The sequence below is a fragment of the Crocodylus siamensis genome, chromosome 2, assembly GCF_052110815.1.
Source record: "Crocodylus siamensis isolate JL-2025a chromosome 2, ASM5211081v1, whole genome shotgun sequence".
Taxonomy (NCBI): Eukaryota; Metazoa; Chordata; order Crocodylia; family Crocodylidae; genus Crocodylus; species Crocodylus siamensis.
This window is the reverse complement of record NC_143396.1, coordinates 291,297,205-291,324,368: the sequence shown is the minus strand read 5'-3', so window position 1 is coordinate 291,324,368 and position 27,164 is coordinate 291,297,205. Positions and strand designations below refer to the sequence as shown.

The 27,164-nt window shown below is 43.8% G+C and overlaps 1 protein-coding gene across 1 annotated transcript; it reads left to right on the top strand.

Annotated features, from left to right (window-relative positions):
* MIS18BP1 (MIS18 binding protein 1) lies at positions 1-27,164 on the top strand. The gene is made up of 17 exons (XM_090034429.1): positions 1-354; positions 831-1,485; positions 2,534-2,662; positions 4,071-4,570; positions 7,293-7,369; positions 8,497-8,627; positions 11,383-11,473; positions 12,156-12,316; positions 15,225-15,388; positions 17,532-17,637; positions 19,189-20,092; positions 21,062-21,234; positions 22,762-22,910; positions 23,809-23,954; positions 25,507-25,588; positions 26,188-26,242; positions 26,422-27,164. Exons 2-17 carry the CDS (start codon positions 924-926, stop codon positions 26,505-26,507), a joined length of 3,516 nt encoding a protein of 1,171 aa, XP_089890555.1. The 5' UTR covers positions 1-354; positions 831-923; the 3' UTR covers positions 26,508-27,164.

The window sequence follows — 27,164 nt, the reverse complement described above, 5'->3', positions numbered from 1 at the left end:
GTGGGTGGACCCACCGCACACCACCGCAGCGCCTACACCGAGCCCCGCCCCCGCGCCGCAACCCCCCGACTCCAGGAGTGCGGGCTTGACGGGGCCGCCCCCACCCGGGCTGGCGGAGCATGCGCAGCGGCCCCACCCCCGTCCCGGCGCGGGGGAGGGGTCAGCGCGCGGGCAGGAGCAGATAGATCTGCGCGTCACGTGACTGCCGCGCCCTGCCAGACTCTAAAATGGTAGCTGTACCGCCTCTCCTGGAGGTGACGTTATGCCTCCTCCCAGCCAATCAGCGCGCGGAGCGGTGGAACTCAAACCTTCCAACGGTCGCGGTGCGCTCTCGAAAAGCGTTGCGCAGCGTCGGTGAGTGACGGGGTGCGGGTGCGGGGGGGGGGGCTTGGCGGGACCTGTCACCATGGGCACGGGACTTCGGCGGCCCCGAGACAAGGGCCCCGCGCGCACGGCCGCTTCCGCCCCGTTCCGCGCACGTGTCTGTCCTCGCATTCGCCCCCAGCTCACACGCCCCTCCGCCCCCACGTCCCCTCGCACACCCCCACGTCCCCCCAAACTGCACACACCCCTCTGCCCCATGTCCCCTCACACACCCCCACGTCCCCCCAAACTGCACACACCCCCCCGCACACCCCTCTGCCCCATGTCCCCTCACACACCCCCGCACACCCCTCTGCCCCATGTCCCCTCACACATCCCCAAGTCCCCCCAAACCGTCCACACACCCTCACACATCCCCGCGTAGTCTCTCCACACCTCCTCCCCTCCAACAACCTTCACACATCCCCCCCACTGCTCATCTCCGTCTCCCCATATTTTTCTTCCAGCTCTGGCGTGTCCTCCGCAGAGTCGCCTCCAGGCCAGATGCACTGAGGAGCCCCCTTTGAGCACCCCTGCCTCTTGCCCCCGTAGCTGCCGGCATGATGATGGCTACACCCCTCAAAAATATGGGGGCTTCTCAAGCTGCCTTTGGGGCTGGGGCGGGTCTGCCTCTGCAGGCTGTTTTCATGAGCAGCGTCCCGTCCGGGACGCTCACGCCCCTGAAAGATCTGGTTAAATTTCAAGCGGCGGCTGGCAAAGACATGGCTGTTCCCTCGACTTCCTCAGGCGTGAAACAGAGGCAAGCGGGAGCATCTGAGAAGGCCAAAGGTGTCTTGCAGTCCACACTCTTGACCAACGGGGCTGGCGTGGAGTCTCTCGACCTCAGTGAAATAAAGGCAGGTTCGGACGTGCCTGCTATGCAGGCGGCGTTGTGTCAGCAGCAGCGGGTGCTGTTGCTAGAGCGCGAGGGCTTGCTGCAAGGTAAGCTGCGCGAGGCCGTGGTGTATGAGTCTCCAGTGAGAGCCTTCCAAAGAATGAAAGCCAAGGCATCTTGTGAAAATAAGCAGCCGATGGCGTCCAAGGGAAAACTGGTAGAGATGAAAAACAACAACGATATGATCCTGACTCCCATTGGAAATCGGATCTACCCAGGAAAACAAGGTAAAAGATCCTCTGCTAAAGAAAATCTTGGATTTTGTGGGGTGCCTAGTGCACAGACAATTTATATCCAGTCAAATCCATGTTTTATTTTCCTTGGGTTACACCTGAGTGTGAGATCTGGGTAAACAACAGATGTATACTGTATTTACTTGAATCCAACAGAAAGTCGTTTCCCTTCCGTTATCAGAGTGGAAAACCACCTTGTCTTGATGGAGTGCCGGCACTACAGCTCTGCCCCAGCCCCGATTATTGGCTGGGGCCAGAGCTGCTGCTGCACCAGCCACAGAGTTGGCAGCAATCCAGTGAGTGTAGGTAGGGGCCGGGGTCAGGATCAGGTGGCGGAGCAGTGAGGGTTGAGGACACATAAGTCAAGGATGTGGTAGCAGTAGCATGCATTGGGGTTGTAGCAGCAGCACTTGCTGCTTCTCCATCCTCAGACCCATAATGCTACCCTGTTCCTTGACCTACCCTACTGCCAATCAAAAATGTGGGTTCGGGTATGGGGCAGATGAGGAGGTATGGGGCTGGGGGATGGGGCAGCAACAAGGGTTGGGAGATAGCTAGAGGGAAGGACTGCAGGGATCCAGGTGTGGAGGGGAGGGGCAAGTGGTAGGGAAGCAAGATGTGAGGGTCAGGCTGCCTGCCCCTCCTGATTTAGGGAAAAATTTAAGAGGACCTCCTGATAATTAGATACTATAATTCTCCTTTCATATATCCCCCCTCTCTGATGATAATATCACAGAGTGGATGGACAGCTGGAAGTGAGCCAAATCTGGTTTAAATTTAGAAAATGGGGATCAGAGAACTGGGACATGAACTTTGCTGCTAAAATTTAATTTACCTGGAGCAGTATTTAATACAAGATGAATGATTCCTAGAAATACCCTAGGAATGGCTATACAGAAACTGTAAAAATGATTCTGTATTTTTAATGGCTCCTATAATGTCTTATGAAGTATACATTGTTTGACTGAAAAATGACTAAACTAATTTAGTATTGCACAAGTCTTCACTTTCCTAATCAAAGCAGATTTGTTTTTTCTTTCAGTATTGCATTGCACCAAGGTGGCACGACACAGAAGTGTTGATTCTCTGGCATCGGATCCTCTTGCAGTGGAATCGCCTCAAAAATTTTTCTTACGCTTGAAACAAAAAGTGCAGCAGCGACTGCAAGAAGGTACTTTTTCTGGGACTGTTGGTAGTAGAGTTCTGTGTTGCGGGCAGTTTCTTTGTGGGGGCTATTTCATATGGTTTGCAAGAATGTGGTATCTTCTGTTCCCTTCCGCACCTACTTCTAGTGGAAACAGCTGAAAATGGGAAAAGAAGTTTTTTCCCAGCTGAAATTCTTCTCTCATATACAGCTTTCTCAGTAGAACTGAGTACTAAAAATAGGTCCAGTAGTTACTTATTGGGTTTGTACCAGTCCTTCATTTTGAGTCCAGAAGTGTTGGAGTCATCTGGTATAAAGTGTGGCTGATAATGAAGTTTGTTGATTAGTTACATCCAACAAACTGCTTGCTTGGCTAAAGGTGTCGCCTACCTGCCTGTACTTCTAGGCCACCCATGGTAGACACCATAGGATTTAGCCTCTAAGTGACACTAACACTGCACTACACACCCAGCTGCCCCAGCTCACCCTTAGCCTGCAGGCTGTGAGCTCCCCTGCTGAACTATGTCACTTAAGCCCACTGGGCCATTGAAGGCTATGCCATGCCTCACTGCCCTGTCCCTGGGGCAGGGAAGGGAGCCTGGGCTGCAGGACCAGGTTTGAGCCTAGAGCACTGCAATTTAACCCCTTCCAGGCTGCTAATTGGACAGCCCTGTTCTACTGCATATTAGTTTGATTTGTCTAACTTGCTCTGTCTGTCAGTAGAGCTTCCTGGTGTGTAGAGCAGCATAGCATCTCCAGGGGACACACTGCCTGTCACTACAGGAACACATGGGATGGTCTCCCTCACTTCACTTTGTATTTGCCCTTAAGGCAGGTCCTCCGTTCACTGGTGAACAGAGTACTGGTTGCGAACCACAGATTTTTATAAGATGGGAAGTCTTCTTACTTAAATCTCAGGTTATAGTTATTCAAGCAGTTGGTTTTTGTTTCTTCACCAGTTAACTTCTCCTTTCTGGCAATAATAATCAAACTTCATCCATGTTATGTCTCTGTAATGTTTCCCTTACTTGGGCAGTAGAAAAATTCTTAGTGTTCCTCTTTAATCTTGTGTACAAGTATCTGATATTTCTGTGCTAGTTTCTTCTTGGTCAGCCGCATTGTAGCAGTAGCTTGATAAGGTGTTAGTAAGTACAGGTGTTAGCTGGAGTTTGTGTATTGAGTGGTGGAGCCTTGTCCAAGCATGAAATTAAAGCACTACTTGGTCCTGGTAGTAGCTGAGTTAGTAGTTCTGGAGAGTTGGCTTCAGTGTCAACTGATGAAAGTGGCTTTTGGTCTCTGCTGCAACGAAACTTGTGTAGGAACAGAATCAGACTTGTTGTAAACATGCATCTATACAACTAGTCTTGAAACCGTCCATTGCTTTCCCTTATTGCTTTATTTTCTGTTTTGTTTTTTGTTTTCCCCCAATGGACAGATCCTACGTCTTCAAACCAAGTTAACCGAAACGTTCCTCCTTCAACAGTCGTGAACAAGCCATTAGTCCAATCTGGGTTTGTCAAACCACCCAGTAACTTCAATGGAGCGTGCATGATAAACAACAACAACCAGGATGATGATTTTCTTGTGGAATCGATCGATGCTGATGATGAGCTGTCTCAAACTATAGTGATGAATACGACAAAAATAATTTCAACCCCTGCTAAAGCTGGAAATCAGTTAAAAGAAAACTGTAGTGGTAAAAAAACATTTGAGCAAGAAAGAAGAATATTGGAACTCAAGAACCAGGAGACTGGTCAAGGAGTAGAAAAGACACTGGAGACTGGTTGTCAGAAGCCCACACAGTGCTTCTGTAATATTATGTTTTCTTCTCCAACTGTTCATATACCAAGAAAGCAAAAACCCAAAGAAGGAGACGGTATTATTGCCTCAAATGAGGTTCAGACTGATCCAAATGATGGCAATACGAAAAAAGAGGTGGGTCAGCTTGTTCTGTGGAGGTATTTTATATGCTAAGTCTGACCTGAGATTTGCCATAATTAATGGGGGGGCGGTAAAAAAAAAGGCAGTTGGCAAGAAATAAGTTTCAGCATTTAAAATGTGTCTTATGTTGGATTGCACCTTCCTGTTAAGGAGGGGAAGGCTTTTTTTTTTTTTTTTTTTTTTTTTTCTGCCCACCTGAGTTGGATGATAGTGTGCAGTATTAAAGCCAGGAAAAGAGAAGCGTTTCAGATTTTTATGCTTCTTTGCATAAGCTTTTCTTCACAAAACAGTTAAAATAGAACAAGGAATAGCCCAGTCTTCTGTACGTTGGCAAGACCCTGTGCTTTTCATTCTCTTTTGAGACCACGTTGGGGTCAAGAGGAATTTGTGGCCTGTTCAGCTCTTAGCTTCTCTGCTTGTGGCTAAAATCTTTCCTAGATGCATTCTCTGCTGCCTCCAAGAGGGAGGTACAAGGGTGATGGAAAACTGAGGTGAATTGGACAAATGTTTTAGCCAAATGATCACTTAAGAATAAAGAAACCCACCTTTTTCAGCTTTTACTATATTTTTTTCCTTTTAGAAAGTTAGAAAAAAATCAAGCTTGGTTTTTATAAACTCTAAAACATTGTCCGTTGTTATGGGATGACTAGTAGGGTATAATTTTTTGTTTTGTTTTAAGTTGAGATGCAACTGTTTACAGACTCTTAGTGTTGGGCTTTTATAAGCTTAGGTTGAAAGCTAATTTGGCATATTGTCACAGTTGTTTGAGTAATCAGTGTTTAACTGAGGTTAAAGTTCCATAATCAGTTTAGCATCTTTTAAATGGATGTCTGTCTTCCTTGCTCTCAGTGGGGCTAAGATTTCACCCAAACAGATTTGTTCTAATTTCAGGAGAACTTGAACTCTTACCTGAAGGCTGCTTAGACCAGGTGGCTGTAAGGTTGGTAAGCTTTGCATGTTCCCACTGTGGGAAAGCTGCAGGCTGTCAGTACTGTGGACTGCAGATATTGGGCCTGCTATGTTTAGTTGTGATTAAAGCATAAAAGAAGCACCATTTTTAAAATGGTGGTAGAAAGAAAAATAGGGAAAAATATTGGAACTTTTTCTTGCTTGAAAACCATCTAAATCTGTGCTAGGATCAAAACTGGCCAGTTGTGGGCCCCACATCTCAAGAAATATGGAGAGATTGAAAGGAGTGCAGTGGGGAGCAGGAATGATGATTTAAGGCCTGGGCTGTATGACCTGTGAGGAACAGGTAAAAGTAGGACTAGTCTGGAAAAGAAAAGACTGAAGGGGGGGGGATTTGATCACAGTCTTCAGATACCTGAAGGGTGATAGAAGGGATGGAAATAAGGCTACAGAGACGAGCCTAGGAAACAGAACTAGGAGCGATGACCTCAAACTGCAGCCAAGGAAACAGGTTGGAAGTTAGGAGAAATTTTCTGGCTCTGTGGGTGATCGAGCATTGGAACAGGCTGAGTAGAGAAGCTGTAAAACCTCCATTCCTAGAAACTGTCAAGAGCAAATTGTACAGACTTGAATAGTTTAGTTGGATGATCCAGCCCTGAGCATGATGTGGACTAGATGACCTCATGAGATCCCTTCAAGCCCTATTTTCCTGTGATTTAGAATAAAGGAAACACTGGGAATAGTTGTCTATTAATAGTCAAACATAATTAGATGCAAAGGAAAAACCTCAGAAAAGATGTGAGGCTGTCAGACTTTATAGACATGGTCATGGGGAAATACTACCGTCAGGTAGTGGCTGTCTCTACCCAAAGTATTCAATTCTGTGTTGAATTTTGACTGCAGATCTATGCTTTAGTGGATCACAGCTAAAGTGTAATGCTTTTAAAAAGGCAAAAGCTCTTCAGTCCATTTAAATGGAGGAAGAAACTAAAGAAAAGATGTAAAATCATAGAATTGGAAAGGAGCTCACCTCATCCAAACCTCCGCAGGTACAAGATGTGTTACTCCTAAAGCATCTTGGACGTTGTCTATTCAACTTCTTGAAAACCTCCAAAAGAGATTCCACAGCTTCCCTCGGCAGCTTGTTCTGCTGTCTTGCTCTTTCAGTGAAGAAATCTTCCCCGAGATGAGATTTAAGCAATGATAAAATCATTGTAGCTGTAGAAAAGTATTTAAGTAAAATGTTGTTAAACATTTTCCAGGACAGTTATCTTAATAAGTGATATATATTTCATTACTCTTCAGAAGCAATAAGCAGCTCCCAAGATTAGGGAGGATTCTAATAGGTCTGAGGATTGTGTAGCATACACCTGTAAATTTTACTCATGTTTCTTCCAAGTTTTAACAGTAAAAGTGGAAACATGTTAAGTGATTTTTACGTGGCAATAACAGGATTATCCCAACAATAAGGGAGTGCAGGTAGGCAAGGAGAAAAGGTAAGAAACATGCTGTGGGCATTTGCTGTCCTTGTCACCTTCTGTTTTAACTGTTCTGTTCCTTATGGCTATGAAAAACATGGGAGGGTCAGCATGTTGCCTGTGAGCCATGGCTTATGGACCACGGCTTCCAGGAATTCTGCTTTTCAAGATGGTGCTAAGATAAGCAGGAACTTTTCTTTGGGTTTGTGTGTGTTTGTTTGTTTTAACATTAAGAAAAAAGCATTTAATGAAAATTAATGGTTAAAAACCTCAAAATATTCTTCAAACAACTGCATAATGATGTGTTTCTTTCTTTTTCAAATATGCAGTCACAAATCTGCCTAAGTAATTGGAAGCTCAAGGCAATCAACAATAATACAGCCATATGTGTTGAAGGAAATCGGAGGTAAGTGATGTTTATTCTTCTTTTTCCACTCCAGTGTAAAATATAACAGCTTATCTGATCTGTATAACCTCTATACAAATATATCATCTCTACTTAGGATAGCAAATAGTGGAGTTAAAGAATCATTTGCCTGGGAGCACTAAAAACAGACCTGTCCTTGCCTAACAGCTCTATAGGGCTGCTGCTGACTGTGGTCCCACAGTCACTCAAGTACATTCCTCCTCAAAGAAAATGGAAGAAGGCCCCAGTGCTTGGGACTCTTAAGAAACCCAGCTCCTCACCTGGTGGGGGCTTGGCCCTGAGCCTTCGTTTCATTCAGCAAATGCTAGTTGTTTTCTTCTGTCTAGTAGTATGGAGGAAAGAGAGGCCTTAGGGCAACACTGATAAAGGTATTTCAAAGATTACAGGTCCTCCTTGTATATCTGTTGTTCCTCCTAATTCAGGGTTGACTCTGGAAATAGTAAAGGGTACCTTTTTTTTTTTTAATCTTCCTACCTGTACAGATTTTGGTTTTTATCCCTTATCTTATAGCCATGTTCTCACCTGTGCTTGCATGGCCGATGTCTAATATGTTGGGGGGTTTTTTAAATCGCTCTAAGCGGTCTGTTGTATTCAGGAATATCTTACAACAATGAGGTACATAAGTTTTATTAAAATAACTCACAACGTACAATTATGTTTATTTAGGGTTTTTTCCTTCATCTGCAATTCATTGCTTTGTAATTCCATGTTTCACCTGCTTATTCTATCTCTGTCCTGTTCTTTGTTTTGCATACTTGAATAATGTTACCAGTCTTTAATGTCTTCTCTTGGAAAATACTGGAAGTCTCTCAATGTTTCCAGCTTTTTTTTTTTGGTTGCTTGACTTTCAGTTCCTTATCTCTTGAAAGGGGTGTTTGGAAAAGCTCAGTTTGTTTCAGAGTGTTGATGCAGGATGCAACTTTGTATTAGTTACAGATCTTGACACTTCAGAATTCATTCCCTTTTCCAGAGCATTACAGTGCTAACATAGCTAGTCTCGTGAATTTTGGCATTTCCACTCTTGGAGCTTAGGACTCTTCTGTGAATTGTTTTCCATAATAAAAACAAGCCATTTATTTCTTTTCTGTATTTCTTCTTTCCTTTAGAGACATGAATGACCTGTGCTGGCATAGTAATGCCATTGTGGAACGCATAGGCTGGAACCAAGTTAAAACGTCATCTGGCAACATCTATTTATTAGAAGGAAAACTAAATTGCAATTCATTGCGGACAGAAGGTAAGGAAGCAACTTAGAAACTGTGCACAAGAGAGAAATGCAGAGAAATGCAAATAAAAGCTTAGCTTACTTTGAAGGTGAACTGCAAACTAAATGATTATATTAACTTCAGCAGTACATAGTATCCCACCCCTGTCCTGCCAATTGGGCTCAGTTGGACATTCCAAACATATTGTAAAACACTGAAAAATTTACTTTTGCCATCAGCTTTTTAGATCGTTTTGTGATCCATCCTTATTGGCATCTGCTCCACTGATGTTAACAATTGTGATGTAATCTTGCTGGAGCATGGAGCTGGCCAATGGGTATGTCCTTTTCTTTTTCTTTAATATTGCTGGTTTGCAAGATTTTCTTCTTATGACTTGGGCCAGTCATTTCTGGTGACATATCACAAGTATTAAATGACCCTGGGACCCGTCATTAAAATAAAGTGTATGTTCTGCTAAAAGCAGTCCAGGTTTCTTTATTTGCAGTTCACCTTTTTAAGTAGTTAATTGCTAGCAAAATATTATGAAACATGAGCTTGAAAACCAAGATTTTATTATAGAGCCATCAGCTTTTCATGAGTTTACCTTTTTTAAACATACATTGTTAAGCCAATGGAAATATGTGATCAATCCTGCAAAATTTGGTAGTTTTGAAATATCTGGAAGAAGTTATGGCAAATGTGCCTTTTTGTCCTTGCGTAAAAACATGAAGAAACTGCAAAGATCTGGTCTTGATTGTGATGAAAATTGATATTCAAGAAAAGAATGTCTGTTTTCAAGTTTATCCGGCACTTATAGCTAGTAACAGATCTATTTGGGCAACACTTAAGAACTAGGCTTATTGTGAGACAAGATGGCATTCTGTCCCAAACTTTTCACCGAGTTCTGAATACTAGATCCAGAGTTAAACTAAACTAGCTACACAGGTCTGAGCTTTAAATTAAACTTACTCTTTTGTCCATTTTGGTGTCCAGCAGTGAGTATTCCAAGTAATGTCTTGTCAGTTATTGAATTCAAGTCAGTCACTGAAATTAGTGGCTACAGGTCTACCTTGCGTCTGTCTTGGAGACAGCAGCGGGAGAAATATGGTATAATACTGCTTTTTATGTGACGTGCACTGTACTACACTTCATGAAAACCTGTTGCTAAAACATTCAGTGTTCAGATGCCTTTTTTTTTTTTTATTTTACTGCCTTAATAAAAAGACTTTGTTAGCTTTTACATAGTTATTTTCCAACTCTACACTTCTTTCAGAGATTGTGTTTATTAGGCCTGTGCAAATAGGGAAGTATTCAATTCAGACTTGGATTCAGCTGATTCGGAGGACAGTGATTCGATCTGGAGATTTGGATCACTGTCCCAAATGGATTCAGCTGAATCGGCTTTGGAAGATTTGGCACTGACTTGGTGATTTGGATTGGCTGGGGAGAGGCCCAGCCTCTCGGCACTTTAAAAAGAGAGGGCGGGGGGAAAAAAAGTCCTGCACTCACTGGCTCTGGCAGTGGCCATCGGGGCCTCTGAGGGCTTGTGGCAGAGCCCCTCCACACAGTGGCAAACAACAAGGATTGCCCTCCTTGCCCACCTGGCACTGTCCCGCAGGTACAGCATGTCTCAGCAGGGCCCTGCACACTGTCTGGGAGCTGGGGCTGAGTGGTGCCGGGCTCCAGCTCCCAGACCGCGTGCAGCGCCCTGCTGAGCCACACCGCACCAGCACCATGGGGTAGGTGCCAAACAGTGCTAAATCCCTGCTGCACCCCACTGCCCCGCGCTGCATTGTGGGGCTCTGCCTAGACCCCTCAGGCCTCGATGGCTGTTGCCAGAGTCAGCGAGTGCAGGGCTCTCTTTTTACAGTGCTGGGAGGCTGGGCTGTGCGGGGGATGAGCCTGGGGGCTTCTCCCACAGCTCCTTCAGCTGTGCCTGCCTCTGCCCTGGTGGTCCTGCTGCTGCTTACCCAGCTGGTGCAGGGAGGGTGGCACGTGATGCAGGCGAAGCTTGCTCCAAGCAGCAGAAGGGCATAGCCCCCAGCTTGTCCCAACCCCATGCCCCTTCCCAACCCCAACTGACTTACCAGCTGCAGGCTGCCTGTTTTAGTCTGGCTGAATCTTCGAAGCGGCCAAATCTTTTTCCGAAGCTTTTCTGAATCAATTCAAAGCTTTTAATTGGTCTCACGATTCAATTCAGATTTGGTCCCCAAATTGGGCCAAATCTCCAAATTGAATTGACTACCGGAGCTTCACACAGCCCTAGTGTTTGTTAGAGCAGTGGTCAGCAACCTGTCCAAGCCATGGGCCAGAACAAGCCTGCTCCAGTCCAGGCAGGCTGGGGGACTTTGGCAGCACATCAGTGGTGGAGACTGATGTCCCTGCTACTGCTGGAGCCAGGCAGTGGAGAGCTGCACCCATGCTCCCTCAGTTGAAGCACAGGTGCTGCCCAGCCTTGGCGCTGGTGCAGACTTGGGCAAAGCCTCCTGTTGCCATGATTCCGCTCATCCCTGCCCCAGTTCTACAGCTGGGTTTGACTTGCAGGTGTATGTCACCAGCCCCTGTCTTAAAGGGTCAGTGGGTCACTCACGGTATTTCTGTAGGCAGAGCTTACTGCGCACAGCACGGGCTCCTTAAGTATGCGAATATCCTGCTCCCCCTTAGCCCACTGAACTGCATTTTTACCTTGGAAGGGAAAGAAGTGGAAAGTACGGTACTAGCCCTTGTTATACTACAATGCTATGCACCATCCATTGGTAACGGTACTGCTCTGTTTGTTTCAAACAGGAATTCCATACCAGTTTGCCAAGAAGTTCTCACTTGGATTTCCTCTCAGATGGAAAGTATATGTTGAGGAATTACTTGAGGAACTAAGGAGGTAATTTGTTTGGGGGGCTGTTGTTGTTGTGCTGATTTAATATTGTACAGTGAGTTCATGCTTTTAAGAATTGTGCCTGAATACATTTGAAGTTCAGTAAAGATAAGTATGCAAAAAGCATGCCAGCAGCATTTTAAAAGTAAGGTGATTTATTTAAAGATAGATCTACCAAACCTTTCTGTCATCCTCCTAAACTGAAGAAGCCAACCCCCACAAACCATGCAAGTGTTTTAAAAGTTTTTAGGAAACTTCTTAAGGTTTCTGGGAAACGAAGGGTGGCACATAACAAACTAAGGTAGCCGAGTTTGGGATGAAGATCCCAGATAAATTCTAGTCGCCAAATTATTAGAGGGAAGAAGTTTTGTCTGCCCTGGAAGGATGGCTGTTTTGTACTGGTGTGTCTGTTCGACTGTGGAGTTGCAAACCAGCATATGAACTGCCCCAGAGTAAAGGAAGCTGCACGCTGCCCTGGCTTATGTACAGTGCATCTAGGGTGAACATGGCTGCACTCTTAGCTGTACCGAGGGTGGGGACATGGCAGGGAGAAATGCACAAGCACCTTGCCTGTTAATTCACTGTCTGAATGTTGTAGGCATACTTCAGGTACAACTGACCAATACTAAACTATTACAGACTTCAATTATTTAGCCAGTTTTTCCCTATGTAAACTTTGAATAACTAGGAAAAGACAAGAAGCAAAAGGTACTGGTGAAGATGGGAATAAAGTATCTGACTCAGTTGAAATGGATGACTTGGAAGTTACAAAAGATGAACCGGGTGATGTAGAGGAGCCTAGGACTAAAAACGCCACTTATGAAGTAGCATCGAAGAGCGATGAAAACAGTTGAGTAATTTTTACTCCTTTTTTCTTGTCCAAACTGACAAGGTATTTAACCATTTGAGTTAAGTAACTCATCAGATTTCTTGGGGGGTTTTTAGAGTGCCTATGCTGGTTATTTTTCAATTGTGATGAGCTACTTTGTGGAAGACATTGCTTGTTCATGAGAATTGCTTGGGAGTTGGCCGCTGTGGCACCCTGCAAATAAGCCATCCCAGGTGGATGTCTGTCTGGCCACCACTTTGAGAAACCTTCTGTCATCGGGACTTTGCAGCTTCCCTGGGCAGCTTGTTTTTACTTGCCTCTTGTCTTTCACAGTTCAGGGGTGGGGGTTTCTGATACTTTGGTCTAAATCTGCTTTGCTGCAGATGAACCTATTTGCCTTATGTTCTACTTGTGGCGCAGAAAAACAGTGTTTCTCTATCTTCTTTATGGCAGCCTTTCAGGTACTTGAAAGCTACTATCATGTCTCCCGATCCATCTCCTTTTACTTCAGACTAAGCATTCCTAGTTCCTTCTCTTTCCTGATAGAGCTTGCATTCCAACCCCTGAGCTCTATTGCTCACCTCTGGATCCTCTCCTTCCTCAACATCCTTCAGGAAATGCAGTGTTGCAAACCAGCCACTGCATGCCAGCGGAGGCCTACCTAGCACCAGGTAGAGTGATAGCATTGCCTTTTGCGCCTAGCATGCAATGCTTCTCTGTACAATCCAGAATTGCATGTGCTCTTTTTGATATCACATTGCTGACTTGTGAGATCCACCATAGCCCCACATTCTTCTTGTCAAGGCTACTGCCAGTCTAGTTATCCCCCCACTCATATTTGTACCTTTCTGCAGCACCATCTCTTTGCCTTTAAATTTCACTTTATTGCCTGTAGTCTGGTTCTCCAATTTAAGGTCCGTTTTGAATTTTAATTCAATCTTCTAAAATGTTTCCAACACCTTCCACTTCTCATGTTGGTATATTCTCTGTCCATCACTAACAAACGTGGTAAATCACACGGACCCCAAGAAAATTCATGTGAGGCCTCCTGCAAGTCTAACATTGGTTAGTCTCTGCTTGCAGTTGTCCAACTGCTTTCATGTCCATCCACTGGTAACTTGAGCTGTGTTTCTCTAGCTCCCCCAAAAGAATGGCATGCAGCACTGGCTCACACTTTACTAACCTGGCCACTGAACCAGTAAGCCTTACTGAAGGAGAAAATCATTTGGTTTGACATGCTTCATTATTAATAAATCGGTGTTTGCTGCTAGTGATCTCCTCCTCCTTCCAGATGTTTATACATTGACTTTTTAAATTTGTGCTAGTAAGTTCCCAGGCACTGAGTTGGGGTCACCAGTCTCTGCTTCTCTGGGTACGCCTCCTCCTTTGTTTTAAAATGGGAATGATGTTACTCTCCTCCAGCCCTTTGGGATTTTGCTTTCCATCCACGAGTTTGTAGACACTTGACAGTGGCCCTGATTGTTCTTCAACTATTGCTTCAGTTCCTGAGGGTGACTTCCAAGTTCCGCTAACTTAAATTCCTTCAGATTTGTCAAATGCTTCCTGATGTACTCTTTACTTGAGATATGGGTCCCCTTTCTTTGTTTTTATATTAATTTTGCTAGTTGTCTGGTTGTTTTTTGTGAAGACTGTGACAAGAGATTTGTTCTCTTTTAGCAGTATTAAGGCAATCAGGACTCTGTGCCAATGTGGCTACAACCTGGATAACATTAGCAGTATTAGTAGCTCTTGTTCTTTGTTGAGCAGGTGACTCGCATATTCCATGATATTTTTTTTTTTTAATCTAATGTGTGTATATATATTACAATAATTAACAGTATAAATGAAAGCACCATCCATTCTTTTGGGAGTGGGGAGGAAATATATTTGGAATAAGCTAGTCTGTATTTGGCCTCCAAGAGATAAACAGTCTACGTGCATACTTAGTATCATTTTATGTGCATGATACTGCATTGCAAGTCCTTATTTATTTATTTATTTTCCTTGTTGGCATATAAATCTAGTCCACACAGATTTGGTTTCAGTTCCTCTGGATTGTGGCCATTGTACCTTTTCTATTTAAATATTTCCTCAATCTCCCTTAAGGCCAGCCTTGTCTTACAGGTGTAGTTTTGTGTTTGCTTGTGTTTGAAATCAAAGGTTGTGCGCAAAGGTTGTTGGTGACCTCTTCCATCTATACAGTTGGTCCAATAAAAGAGTTGTTAGACAAGTTTCCAGGTGCAAAGTGAACAGTCATGGCATTTCAGGTTTGCTGTTGAAGCTAGGGAATGTCAATGTGTTTTATTTTGGTACCTCTATTTTGCCTCTTAATACAAGCTGATCGTCCTAGCCTAAGAGCATGGCTATCATAATTGCTCTCCTTCCCAGTTTTAATACTTCATGCAGTACTTCCCCAGGTTCAGTATGCAGCAATATCTTCTTTGTCAAGAGCTTTCCCTCTTATATGAACCACCATTCCTCCTCTTCTTTTTGGTGTCATCTGCACACTTACGCTCTCACAATGTTTCCCTGCAGTTGATTGGGTATCTGTGGGTAGGTTCAGACCTTCTCCATTTCTTTGTATCCTTCCACTTACAAAAATTCATACAGGAGGGAAGAGTATTACCAATTAACCTCTGAGTCAGGTTAAAACATTCAAGACTTCACGGTATCAACTTGGTTGCTAGGGGGGAAAGTATTATAATACCCTGATGAGAATCTTTGACCTAAGCATTTTTAAAATGGGGCTAGTGGTTTAAGTGCTATTTTTTCATGCAAATCAGCTTAAAAGGCAGTGTTTTGAACTTTTATCGTCGGTCTCTGCCTCTACCATTCCTTGTTTTTAAAAAAAAAAAATGCAGTTATTTATATTGTGTTTTTTATTTCCTGCTGAAGACAGGCTTGTTTGGTTTGTTTTGTTTTTCATAGCTATGACACCTGGAAGCACTTCTGTGCAAGGAGACTCGCATGGAAGTTTCAGCCGTAGCGGCCGGCGCCTTAAACCACCATTGCATTACTGGTGTGGAGAACGAGAGGTTATTGATCGGACGCTAAATGTGACTATAGAAGGAGGTGGAACAAACTACTTGCTGGTAGGACTCTCATATGTGCTGTTACTTGAAGGCTGTTTTATGATCATCTAAACGAAATCAAAGATTGATCTCTTTAATACAGAACTCTTTTGTACTGTGGGTTACTTCAAGAGACCAATTTTGGATAAAAATATTTCTGTGGTTAAGGCCTTGCCTCAAATTCATTTCCATGCTGTGCCACACTTGCTGTATTACAGGGATGTCAAACTCTGAACTGGTCCAGGGGATGGATCCAAAGCCTGGGGGTGTCATTTGGCCCGCAGGACTGAACTTGGCAGTGGGATGAGTGTTGGCTGCTGCAGCTCTGGGACCCATGGCATTTTAATGCTCTTGTCACCCAATTTGTAGCCCTATGCTCTGGATCCAGCCCCAGGACTCTTCACAGACATAATTAGCAATATTAATCTGACTTCAAGTAGAAGGCAGGGTAGATTTTTGTACCCTATAAACTAACCAAAGTAGGTTTGTGTGTGGCTGCGTACCACAAGTTTTTCTGGTGGGACAAGCAGAGGCAACATGAATTGCTGCTCTCGGAGCTGCAGCAATTAACACTGCCAACATTCATCTCCCCAAGTTTCAGGCCCTGTGGGGAGTATCTGACATGATGACGCAGCTTCATGAGCCAGATGTTTTGGCACCTCCACTGATTTACAGTGGTACGGCATATACAGCATCTTTTACATGTGCTCCAGGGGCAGGGATCCTTTCATTAGAGCAGCTCTCAGGAGCCACTCTAACTAAAGCTCCTTCAGCATCTCGTGTATTCAGCATCCTGCACTTCAAAATGGTGGTGGGGGTGCTTTTAACTAAAGCTTGTTGAATGAGCTTTAGTTAAAGTATCCCCACTGGCATTTTGCAGCATAGGCACACTAAATACCTGAGATGCAAAGGCTACTGGAGTGTGCTAATTAGCATAGTCCAGTAGACTTGATTGAGTCTGCTCTGATTCACTGTAATTACAGCACGTCGGAGCAGGCGTCCCACATGTCTACAGGCACCCTTAGGGTCAGATTTTCTTTTTACCAAAAAAAAATAATAATAATAATTTTTTTTAAAGGACAGTTGGGTCTTAAAACTCAGTACTTTTTGTCCTGTTCCAACTATAAGGGAGGAATAAATGCACTTCCTTTTCTTAGTGTCAACAGGAGAACAAATAAGTCAAACTGGAGTTTGCTCCCACATTATGCTGTCAAAAGCATCCTCAAAATGCTGATTCAACATCTTCCCTTGCACCTGCAGGGTTGATTTTTAAATTTAAAAATAACATTAGGATCAAATTAAGGGAAGAAGCTCTTGTCTGTGCAGTGGGCCTCCCATTTGTTTAATCTGTGCTGTTTATTTCTTCTCTTTGTGTATGGATTTGCAAAAGTATTGGGATAAAATAGGTGCGTCTACACATGCATTAATGTGCTTTTTCTAATGCGCACAAAATTTAGTACCTCCAGAATGCGCATTTATTTAGTGCCTCATTAGGCTAATGTGCAGTAGCAACTGCGCATGCTTTTTTTAGATGACGTTAAATGCACAGCAGCCTATTCTACTGCGCATTAGTGTATTAGCAGTTTTTTACACACCACTTCAATGCGCAGTAGAATAGGCTACTGAGCATTAAAGCAAATACATAGACATGCCCTTAGTTCTTTAGCTTTAGTTGGTTTTAAAAAAGCATCGTGCAACTTAAAGAAGACTGGGTTTTAGCTGCCTTACTAGATACTTTTGTAGTAGCTTCATACAACAACAAAAATAGTGTTTTTCCCTTTTTTTTTTCCTTTTTTTGTAATTGTATGAAACTACTAAGAAAGTGTCTCCCAAACTGATGTCCACATCACCACTAGTAAGGCAGCTAAAATCCAGTCTTTAAGTTTAATGAAAGGGAGATTTGTAATCTTAGCAAATTTATTTATATAAAAATGAATGTTTTGCTCTCATCATGTGGTCCCACACTTGACTCGGGATTTATGCTCCACAGTTGTCACTCTGCTACAATTTGGTGACATGTTATGTTAACAACTTCTTTTTTTTTAAATCCCCCAACCCTAAGAGAACAGTCCAGAAGAACTTATGGGTTGCTCAGTACTTGTTTCAATACATTTACAAGTATAATCTCTAGCAGAAGTGTATATTTATTGTCTTATTTTTCAAGGACTATAGTGAAGTATCCCGAGAGAGAACCATTTCCAGGTCTCTGAAGAAGAACAGGAAAGATGCAAGAAAGACTGATGAAGGAAAAACTAAAAGCCAAAAAATGGGTAAGGGCACGAGGTTCAGTGAACTATCATTTCAAGCTGAGGGAGGAAGTTGATCTAAGAAGGTGGATCAGTTACAAAACTGAGCAGTGTTGTATATCGATGTTGAAAATGTTTAAGCTATCTTGACCAGTGACTTTTGTATAACTCATAATTAAAGCAACAACTTATCCAATTTTAAACCTAAAGTGAACTGCAGAAAGTAAGCTGACTGCATAAATAGAGGACAAGGTATATCGGCTCATCAAACTTCTTAAAGCTTTATTATAAGGCATTTTGGGGAATAAGGCACTAAACTCCAAGCTAATTTGAAAAGAAAGCAGGTAAAAATCCTTTCGAGTAACAGAAACATATAGAAGATCCAGTCATGCAACAAGGAAAATGTTTTTTGCTTTGCGCCAAAGTAAATACAAGTGCGAGGGGGCTGGACTCGATGATCTGGGGTCCCTTCCAGCCCCTAACATCTATGAAACTTGTGGCTTAATAGCATATATAGATTCAAATTCAGCATTTCCTGTTGACTAGCTTGTGTTTTTGTATCTGTGCAGCATTTACATGTTGAAACCTTCAAGGTTCTTGTAGTTCTTATTCTAACTCCTTCTGTAGTCTGAGCTGGGTGCATCCAACTTGCGTAAGTCTCTTTTGCATGAAGAGCCCTGTCCGTTGCGGGGCCTGCTTGCGCTGCTCATTTTAGTAGAAGGGTTTTTGCACCACATAAATCAAAAACTAACTTATACCCACATGCATAAAATGTGAAGTGGAGCTAGTGGCTCTTTTCCCTACCCCCTTGCATCTCAGCATACAAAAGTGCCCTGTCTAGCAGACTGCTACCTTGCGTGTATAAATGTAGCCTTTGTTTCCCTCGTGGCTTTGAGAAGACTGGGCTCCCTAACATTGCCTTGATAAGCAGGACTATATGCAAGAGGGCAGAATGACACTTCTGTTGTACCCTCACGAAGTAGAATCTGTGACAGGGACAGGGAGCCAGGAAACTTTGCCAGGGTTGCTAGGAATTTAAACTAGTCTTCCTGCCTGGTATGAGTTGGGCTCACAGCCTCTGAACACTGTGGTGGGGGAAAGGAGTCCTAAGCGCCCTGGAAGAGGTTCCCCAATAAGGTAACTCCCATCTGCCTGTGCCGTGCCTTTCTTTTGCACGGAGGGGGCAGTACAGAATGGGAGTTAGTGTAACATTAGTGCAACTCTAATTCCCACTGGTTTTGGGGTGGCTTCTGTATGTCTGCAGAGAAGCAGGCTGCTCAAACATTCGCTGCTTAGCCCAGCACGATCAGATGAACAAACATCAGGAACTCCATTCTCATATTGTCTTGATAGACAAGCTCTTGTGACGTTGCCTGCTAGGGAGCTCTCTACTTAGTTTCCCTCTGCTTCCGTTTATGTGAGGGGAAGGGGGCATCTACCTCTTTAACAACTGTGTGTGGGGTTAGATGTAGCCAGTGCTGGAAGTTGCAGTTGGTGTACACACAGCACGAGAAGGACTTGTCTTGGTATACATGAAAGTATAACAAACGTGTATAACTTCTTTTTTTCCCTTAGGAAAAGACAGCGAGAGGAAGGCAGATTCCCAAAAAGAAGCTGCGTCTAGTGATAAGAAAGGCCACAGCCGCCTTATTTCAAATCTGGATGGAACTGACTCTGCAGTTGACCTTAAGAAAATTAAGGCAAAGACTGTTGTGATGTTGACTCCCTTGAATGGTAAGAAGTTAGACGATTTAAGATATAATTTCAGGACTTCAGGAAAACCAACAGAGAGGAAGGGGATGACATTTGAAAAGAATACCAGAAATCACAGAACAAATCCAAACCAAGCTCTACAGACTTGCAGGTATCCTCTTAGATCAACAAAACAACGCCTCCGAGAACAGTCTGCTGAAGAACCCTCAGGTGACAGTGGGGATGAATCCAGTGAAGATACCTCAGTGTCTATCAAAAGAAAAGTGAAACCTGTTTTGGAAAGAGAATCTCACAATTATAAATCTTCCTCTGACTTAAGAAGTTCACATAATGAAATGAAGAAATCATCTTCTGAGCAAATAGTAGTAAAAGGTTCTGCAGCTAGTTCTTCCCACAATGGTCAGCAAACGTTTGATCTGTCTGAAGAAAGTGGATCCTGTTCTAAGTCGCTCGGCAGGCACGTGCCTGCTGCTGGGTCTGGCAGTGCCCCTCTGCACGTGAGGTCAAAAAGAGCTCTAGGAAAGGGAAAAAGAATTCCTGTGTATGTGTCTGAATCAGAAACGGAAGAAAGCAATGAAGAATGTTATATAAAAGAGAAGAAAAGAAAAGCATCTGCCAAAAAAACTGATAGTAAGGTTTCCAGTGGTGCAAAGCCTTCCCCAGTGAAGTTAAAGGAATTTAGCAAAGGAAAGGTACTGAATTCTTTGGGCCCTTTTCCAGGTATAACTGAAGACTGGACTGAGAAGGAATTACAGAAGCTAAGGAGGCAAGTAATTATGATCTGTAATGCTGGATTTGTGGGCAATGTAACTGCCTTGAGTGTTTCAATTTACCCTACCATCACTGGTTGATGTAGTCAGCGGAGAGTCAGATGTGCTAGCTTGAGTAAATATTAAATGTTATTTTAATATTTATTTTTTCTTGCATTCTGTTCTCTCGTAGATTTGACTTTTTTTAGTCTTTTACCTGACGCAAATTAAATGGTGAATTTGGGTGCAAAGGATGTTATTATGGAGAAATACCCAAAGTAGAGAAGAAAATGCTACTAGTTTAAAAATTAACAAAATTGAAATTGGGTCAGTTTTTCATGGGGAGGCCTCCTAAAGGAGCCGCAAAAAAGAAAACCTGTTATGGAAGAAACCCAAAATAAGATCTTTGAGGAAACGGTTGACTGTAGGGTGGTTACTTTCAAAAATGCGATACACTTTCACAAAAGAAATGATTGAAAAGGTTAGGATGGTTTAGCTTAGGATGGAGGCAAGCAATCTGGCACAAAAGAGAGGTGTACACACAAATAAGTGGGCTGAGCAAGTGAGCTCTCTTGGGATATTCAACCACAATAAAAGGAAGGAACACTGTTTTTACATTCTGCATGCTGACTGGTAGTACTCATTGCCACCACACATTAATTAAACCACCAGCTGACCCAGGTTGGGCATTTCTGTGAGTAAGCACGGTGATGAACTGGAGCTACTTTAGGTCAAATGTCAAAGGAATCCAGATTTCTATGCGTGGCACAAAATGACTTTCTCCCTGAGTTTGGTGAGGGATTACTCTGCATTCCTTTTAACCCAAGAATCTCTTTAAATAAGTGGATTCAATCTGGCAGTTCAGAGTTTTTTTGTTTTGTTTTTTTTATTGTTGTTTGTTTGTTTAACACCCCAACCCCCACCCCCCCACTGTTGAACATTTTACTTCAATCTCAAGATTATCACATCTTTTGTACCGTTTGCAGTGCGGTTGGTTCTTTTCCAAAACATAGAAAGGGCTTTTGGTTGGATGTAGCAATGAGTCTCGGTACTCGATCCGCTGAAGAATGCCAGCAGAAATATATGGAAGAGCATCAGATGAAGAGTTCCAAGACGCGTGTCGGAAAGACGACTGCTTCAGGAAAAAAAGAAGAGAAAGGTACTGGCCTTCCTGCTGAATCATTTTTCTGGCTTTCAGCCCTTTTGGGGTTTTTAATCCATCCTGTGTGAATGGATTTAAACAGTGGTGATATTGCAGTGGAGTATTTTACTCAAAACTCCATTCAAAAATCATGATCAGGGTTGCAATATCAAGGACTTTTTTTTTAAGTCAGGATGGTCCTGTGTATTATCTACGTTCAACCCCCACATAAGTATGCATTAGGGCAGCACTTTTTTATTTATTATTTTTTGTATGTGTTCATTTGTGGACCCCTAAAAATGTCAAATGGAGGTGTGGGCCCCTTTGAATTTTAAGTGTGCGTATTCACATACCCTTGATTGATCAGTCAGCTTTCATGCACCCCTTAGACAGCCTGCAGATCCCCATGGAACCACAGGTTGAAAACCACTGCATTAGGGTACAGTCTATCGTGATGGCATACTGTTTTTGCCCCTTGGCATTGCTCTAGGAGGGATTGTACGGCAGCTGTCCTTAGGCCTCTTCCTTATTAGTTGTAGAAGATGAAGAGTGTTTTGCAGTCAGGTATGACCCTTTACATCCCCCACATGAACTGCCGCCACCTGATGATAGCAGTACGTTGGCATCCTGTAAGACAAGTGATGGAAGGGAAGAGAATCTGTTTCCACTGGGTTTCAGTGATGATTGTTACTAAAGCTGGCAGGGTGAGACTTGGTGTCCACACCAGGCTGTGGAGGGGACTGTACACTAGGCACAAACCTGTACCTCTTTCCCCCAATAATTTGAGCCCATCCACTCCAATATCCCATGTCCCAGTCCTGCCACTTCCCAGGCTTCTCATCTAATCTCCAGTTCTTCACTTTCCCAGCTCCTGTATTCTGATCTGTGCCAACCTTCACTTGGGGTGTACATCCCCAGGCTCCTTTGTCCCTTCTGCCCTTCAGTCATAGCTTTCCCTTCCATGTTACCTGGCTGTAGGAAAGGGCTGGTGAAAGCACAGAAAAGGCAAGTTCCTATGCCCACACTTCATTGCCCACCCCGCTCCTGACCTTAACCAAGAGCAGCTGTTACAAAGGATGTCCAGGTTCATTCCTATACCCATGTTCATTCCTATCCCATCATACAAAATTTAATTCCAGAACTATGGTTCAAATCTGGCCTCTTAGTAAGATCCTGCCTGTGTTTTAAACATGGTCTGCTTAAAAGTACTTGATATGTATTGGCATGTAATTTTAGGCAAAAGACATGACAAACCATGAGCAAACATATTAGTAGTAAAACTAGAAAAAGCATCCTCTATTTTCAGTGCAACTAATCCTTTGGGGCCTGTCCTTGGTTATCTAATTCTTTTGTGGAATTTGTCAGGGAAATAGCAGCTTGACTGACTTAATTCTGTCAGGGTTGATTTCATATGTGGAAGCAAAGATGTCGTTTCTAAAATAGAACATGAAAATGTTTGGCTGACTTACCTTTGTAACAGTAGTAAGAATCCACGGGCCCACACTCTGACTGCTGCCTCTAAATAAATGTCATGTGTGCTGGTAGATGAACAAAAGAAGCAGCCAGTAATGGTAACGGCTAAAGCGGGAACTCTTAAAAGGAAGCAACAGATGAGAGACTTCCTGGATCAGCTGCCAAAAGACAACCATGATGATATTTTCACTACATCACCCTTTCAGAATAGAAGACTAGAGGTAAATCTGCTTTCAAAGGAACTGAATGCTGTATTTTAAGAAATCTGCCTTCTGGCAGGAGTCGGAGCACATTACAAACAGCAGCGGGAATATATTGATGGTGACATTGCTGTCCGGTTCTCATTGCTTTATGTGCATCAAGATCTTGAAAAGTTTGTATGTGCCCTCTCTCAAAGATAAAATCTCCTTCAGTTTTGGGTCTGCTGAGTGGAGCCTTGTGTGGTTTTGCTGGAAGATTTGAATGCGGACCGGGACTCTTGATACAGACTGGGAGATTTTACGCAGAGGTGGAAAATATAACAAATATGTTTTCTCCCTAAGTTTTTTTTTTTTACCCTGCATTTGGATTAAATAGATGTTAGCAATCCAGAGGCCTTGTTTGCAGTAGCAAATAAACTGTTTGTTGGTTCTGCTCTTGCCTACACGTGGAACAAAGCAACGTTCAGTTTGCCAGAAAAAATTCTGGTTCACTGTGGCCCAAACTTTATGTAATCCCATTTCCATGTTGATATTTTGAAGTTGTAAACGTTTAATTCTCTGCTTTCCCATTGTCTTCCAAGACCTGAATTTCTAATATAAAATAACAAGCACATCACCCTTTTTGCCCCTCCCCCCCCCAACCTTTTGGGGGGGGAAAAAGAGTTAGGTTTAATCAATAGCTGGGGGGGTGGAGCTTGCAGGTGAAGGCCCTTATTCAGTATTTTCCTCCTCATTTAGGTATTTTATTAAGCTTTTATAGTTGAGATTTAAAATGTGTATGGTTTTAATGCAGGGGTGTCTCCTGGCCTGTGGGGCTCACTGCAGGACCGGAAATCTGGCATGGGGGGCTCTGGTGGGGGAGGTGGGGATGCAGAGGAGTTAGAAGTGCAAGGTCATTGGTGCTGATGTGGTTTTGCAGTTACCAGCTTTCTGGGAAAGCCAAGATGATGATGTCTTTGAGCTCATGGACAGCAATCCAGTCTCACCTGTCTCATCCATCTTCCCCTCGGTGAAAACACCTCAGTGTGAGCACATCAGTCCTAGTATGCTGGGATCAATCAACAGGTAAGAGCTATAAAATACAGTGCCTTTGGGTAGTTTTATATGCATCTTGCCCTAGAGAAAAGTTTTAGTTTTATATTAAGAAGCAGTTTCAGATGCTTGTTTTCTTGCCACTTCTGTCTCCACCTCTCTCGTATAAATTGCTTTTGTAGCTACACCAGTCTAAAGTTTTGCTTTTACCATTTCGACTGCTGTCCTCTTGTGACAGACTCTTTAAAAACTTGGTACGCAACTGTAAGTCCTTAAAGATGGTGCAGAAGACTTCTTGTTATCGGGCTCACAAATGCAAAGTGAACAGAGGAATAGGCTGTTAATAAAACTTGACAAGCAGACTGAAATGTAGTTGGAATATGAGATGCACAGCGTAAGTGCTGGAAAGGTGAGGCAGCCACTGGCTTTCATGTGCCACAGAGCTAATGGCCAGGAAGTATGAAGCGTGAATTCTGGGGATTTAAATGAAACTGGAAACATGAGAAGATTCTAAAAGGGCCCAATAGCTAGTTATAGTTCAAAGTCGTCCGGATGGAGTAGTAGTTAATCTGTCTCCCTTGGTTTGTTGCCTTCCTTGGAAGCATCTATTTCTTGCGAGTGTGATACTGGTGATGTGCTGGTTGGGAACCTGCCTGGTAAACCCTGCGTTCCCGTGAACTTTGATTTGGATGGAGAGATGTTTAACGAAATTGTGCTGTTTGAACTGGAAAACAAGCATCCAGAAAAGGAGTCATTGACTGTAGCCTTTCAGTCTGAGAATGGATTAGCGCTTGAGCTTCACGTTGAGTTGGGTACTGCTGGTGCTAGTAATAAATCTTTATTAAATAAAGAGTGAGAACTGCTGCTCTAAGGGTATTCATTTAATCTTGATCCAGTTCGGAGCACTTCAGCGCTGTACAAATGTGCCCCAGTCTTTCCACACCCCAAGTTCTTCAAAATGCCCATGAAGGCATGCAGCAGCAGTGCTTTCCATACCAGTATAGTTATTCCAGCACCAGTCAAGATGCAGCTTATAGCTATTCCCTCCCAGTTGAGATGTAGCTTATATGGCCAGGCGGCATTTCTGTGGGTAAAACTGCATCTGCACGATTTGCACAAGGACTTTTTCCGTGTCTGACAGCTGCTAATGTAAACCTGGCTCATGGTCATTGAGGACACTCAGCAGCTTCAGGAGGCTGGACTTCCTGCTGCTGTGGCTGATGGAAGAGGCTTCACTTCAGAGGGGAGGAATACATCCAGAACTGAGCTTGTCCGTGACTGGTTTGGTAACTGGGAGGAAGCATATTTATGCTCATAAAGGAAGACGCTGCCTGTTTGTGACGGCTCTCAGCCGTAGTCCGTGACTGGAAGTCAAAGGGAGGGCCAGTTCAGCAAGGAGTGCACAGCTGCAGGGGTTGTGATGGCTTCTGGAGAGGCTTGGGGTTTGTTACTCCATCAGCTCGTCCTAGAACAGCTCTGTTGGTTTTCTGCCTGGTGCACTGACTGTTGTGTATTAGTTATAACTGCCCGAACTAGTATCCCCAGACTAGGCCCCCCCAGTAACGCTGACTGACTTTGTTTACAGGAAGGATTATGATAAGCATGTGTTCAGGATGCAGAAGAAGAAAGGCAGCGCGGCCACTTGGGGCAACATCAAGAAGAAATCGGTAATGGTTTTGTTTTTTTTCAATTAAACTGAGAGATGAGGAATGCTAATGTGAAACCTGTAGCGGTAGCTTCCTGTGCACTGTCTTCCTGCTGAGTAGGATGGGAGACCACTTCTGATTAAAAGCTTCTAAACTGTGTTGGAAAAAGAGTAAGTTTCAGGCAGAAACAGCCATTCCCTGCCATGCTTGAATGGAGAAAAACTGAGGCTATTTATTAGTCAGGTGCTTACAGATCGAGCAACAAGAAGTCATTGCAGTCAGTGATCTGTAATTAGATGGGGAGAATGGATCATTCTCTTCCTCTAAGGTTTCAGCAGCTCCTGGTTATCACTGCCCAATGCGTTTGCTCTACAGTGCTCTAACCCCAGTGACCCTTTGAGAACCCAGGTGCACAAATGCCATGCTGTTAGTTTGGTAGGAGGGATTAGACCCTGCAGCTCATTCAGTGTGTAGCAATGCAGTCCTTCAGCAACAAGACAATTTTTAGTTCCTTCATCTTGTCAAGGCTGCATTTTCACATGTCCTCCAAATAACGATGCTGCAGAAATAGACATGAACGGCTGCCTTGTGCATCAACTCTTTCCTCTTGTCCGTGCCAGGCTGGAACTGTGTGCGCTATTCCACGCTCTCGCAGAACCATCGCCTTGAACCAAGGTGAGCTCTTTCTTCTCATCCCTGTGCCAGGCCTGTCTGAAGTGCAGAGCACTCTGGCTGCATGGAGAATGCTCCTGGGTGGTTGACCACAGGCCCACTTGCTTGTGCGTGTGCTTTTCTGGCTTGGCCAGCCCAGTTCCACATGTGTATGGTGACCAAGTGCTCTTACCTGCTTGCAGGGGCAGAGCATGCTGGGCTGTTCGCAGCGGGTGCACCAGAGCCTTCGGACGAGGAAGAGCAGGAAGACTCCTACTTCTCTACTTGACCATCCACTGATTGAGTAGCTCAGTAGCGACTGTCGCTCTGAGCTCGGGGGCAACGTGTTCTAAAGGCTTCAGCCAGCCCTCAGAACCGGGGCTCTAAACCAGGAGGAGGCAATTGCTTTCAGCAGTGAGCCAGAAAACGCCCCAGGTCAGAACTGAGGGCGGGCGCTAGGACCCCCCACGCCACTGTTGGTGTCCCCAGAGGCCTGGGGAGAGAGCCTGCCAGAAGCATTCCCATCGCTGAAGGCCATGGACAGCCCGCACTCGACACCGTGGGTTGCGGCCTCTCAACTAGATTACCCTGTACATGCTGAAATGCTAGGGCCCGACAATCTGGCCTCTGGTCAAGTGCATTCTGGTCTTATTCCATATCTGTTCAGGAAGACTAATGCTTGGGCCTTCGGTATAAAGGATGCTGTTGTGCTCTCTTTTCAAGCAGGCTCCTCCCCCTCCCATCTTTTCCTTGTGTTTAAAAGGTATGAAAATACTGATGACTTGGTTTCAATTGTTTCCTTTTAACCTGAAATAATGTTTTAAAAACGTTACTGTACAATAAACCTACAGCACTGCCATCCTGGTAATTAAAATGGGATTACGTTTTAACTTGTGTAATTTAGAACAGCCGTATTTTATTAAATTTCCTTTCTGGGCACTTTTAA

What these genes read in the sequence shown, in the direction of transcription:
- MIS18BP1 (XM_090034429.1), top strand. Translation starts at nt 924, where the DNA reads ATGATGATGGCTACACCCCTCAAAAATATGGGGGCTTCTCAAGCTGCC. An exon ending in TTACTTGAGGAACTAAGGAG is followed by an intron (nt 11,474 to 12,155) that starts GTAATTTGTTTG and finishes TTGAATAACTAG; the next exon opens with GAAAAGACAAGAAGCAAAAG. An exon ending in TTCAGAATAGAAGACTAGAG is followed by an intron (nt 22,911 to 23,808) that starts GTAAATCTGCTT and finishes GTGGTTTTGCAG; the next exon opens with TTACCAGCTTTCTGGGAAAG.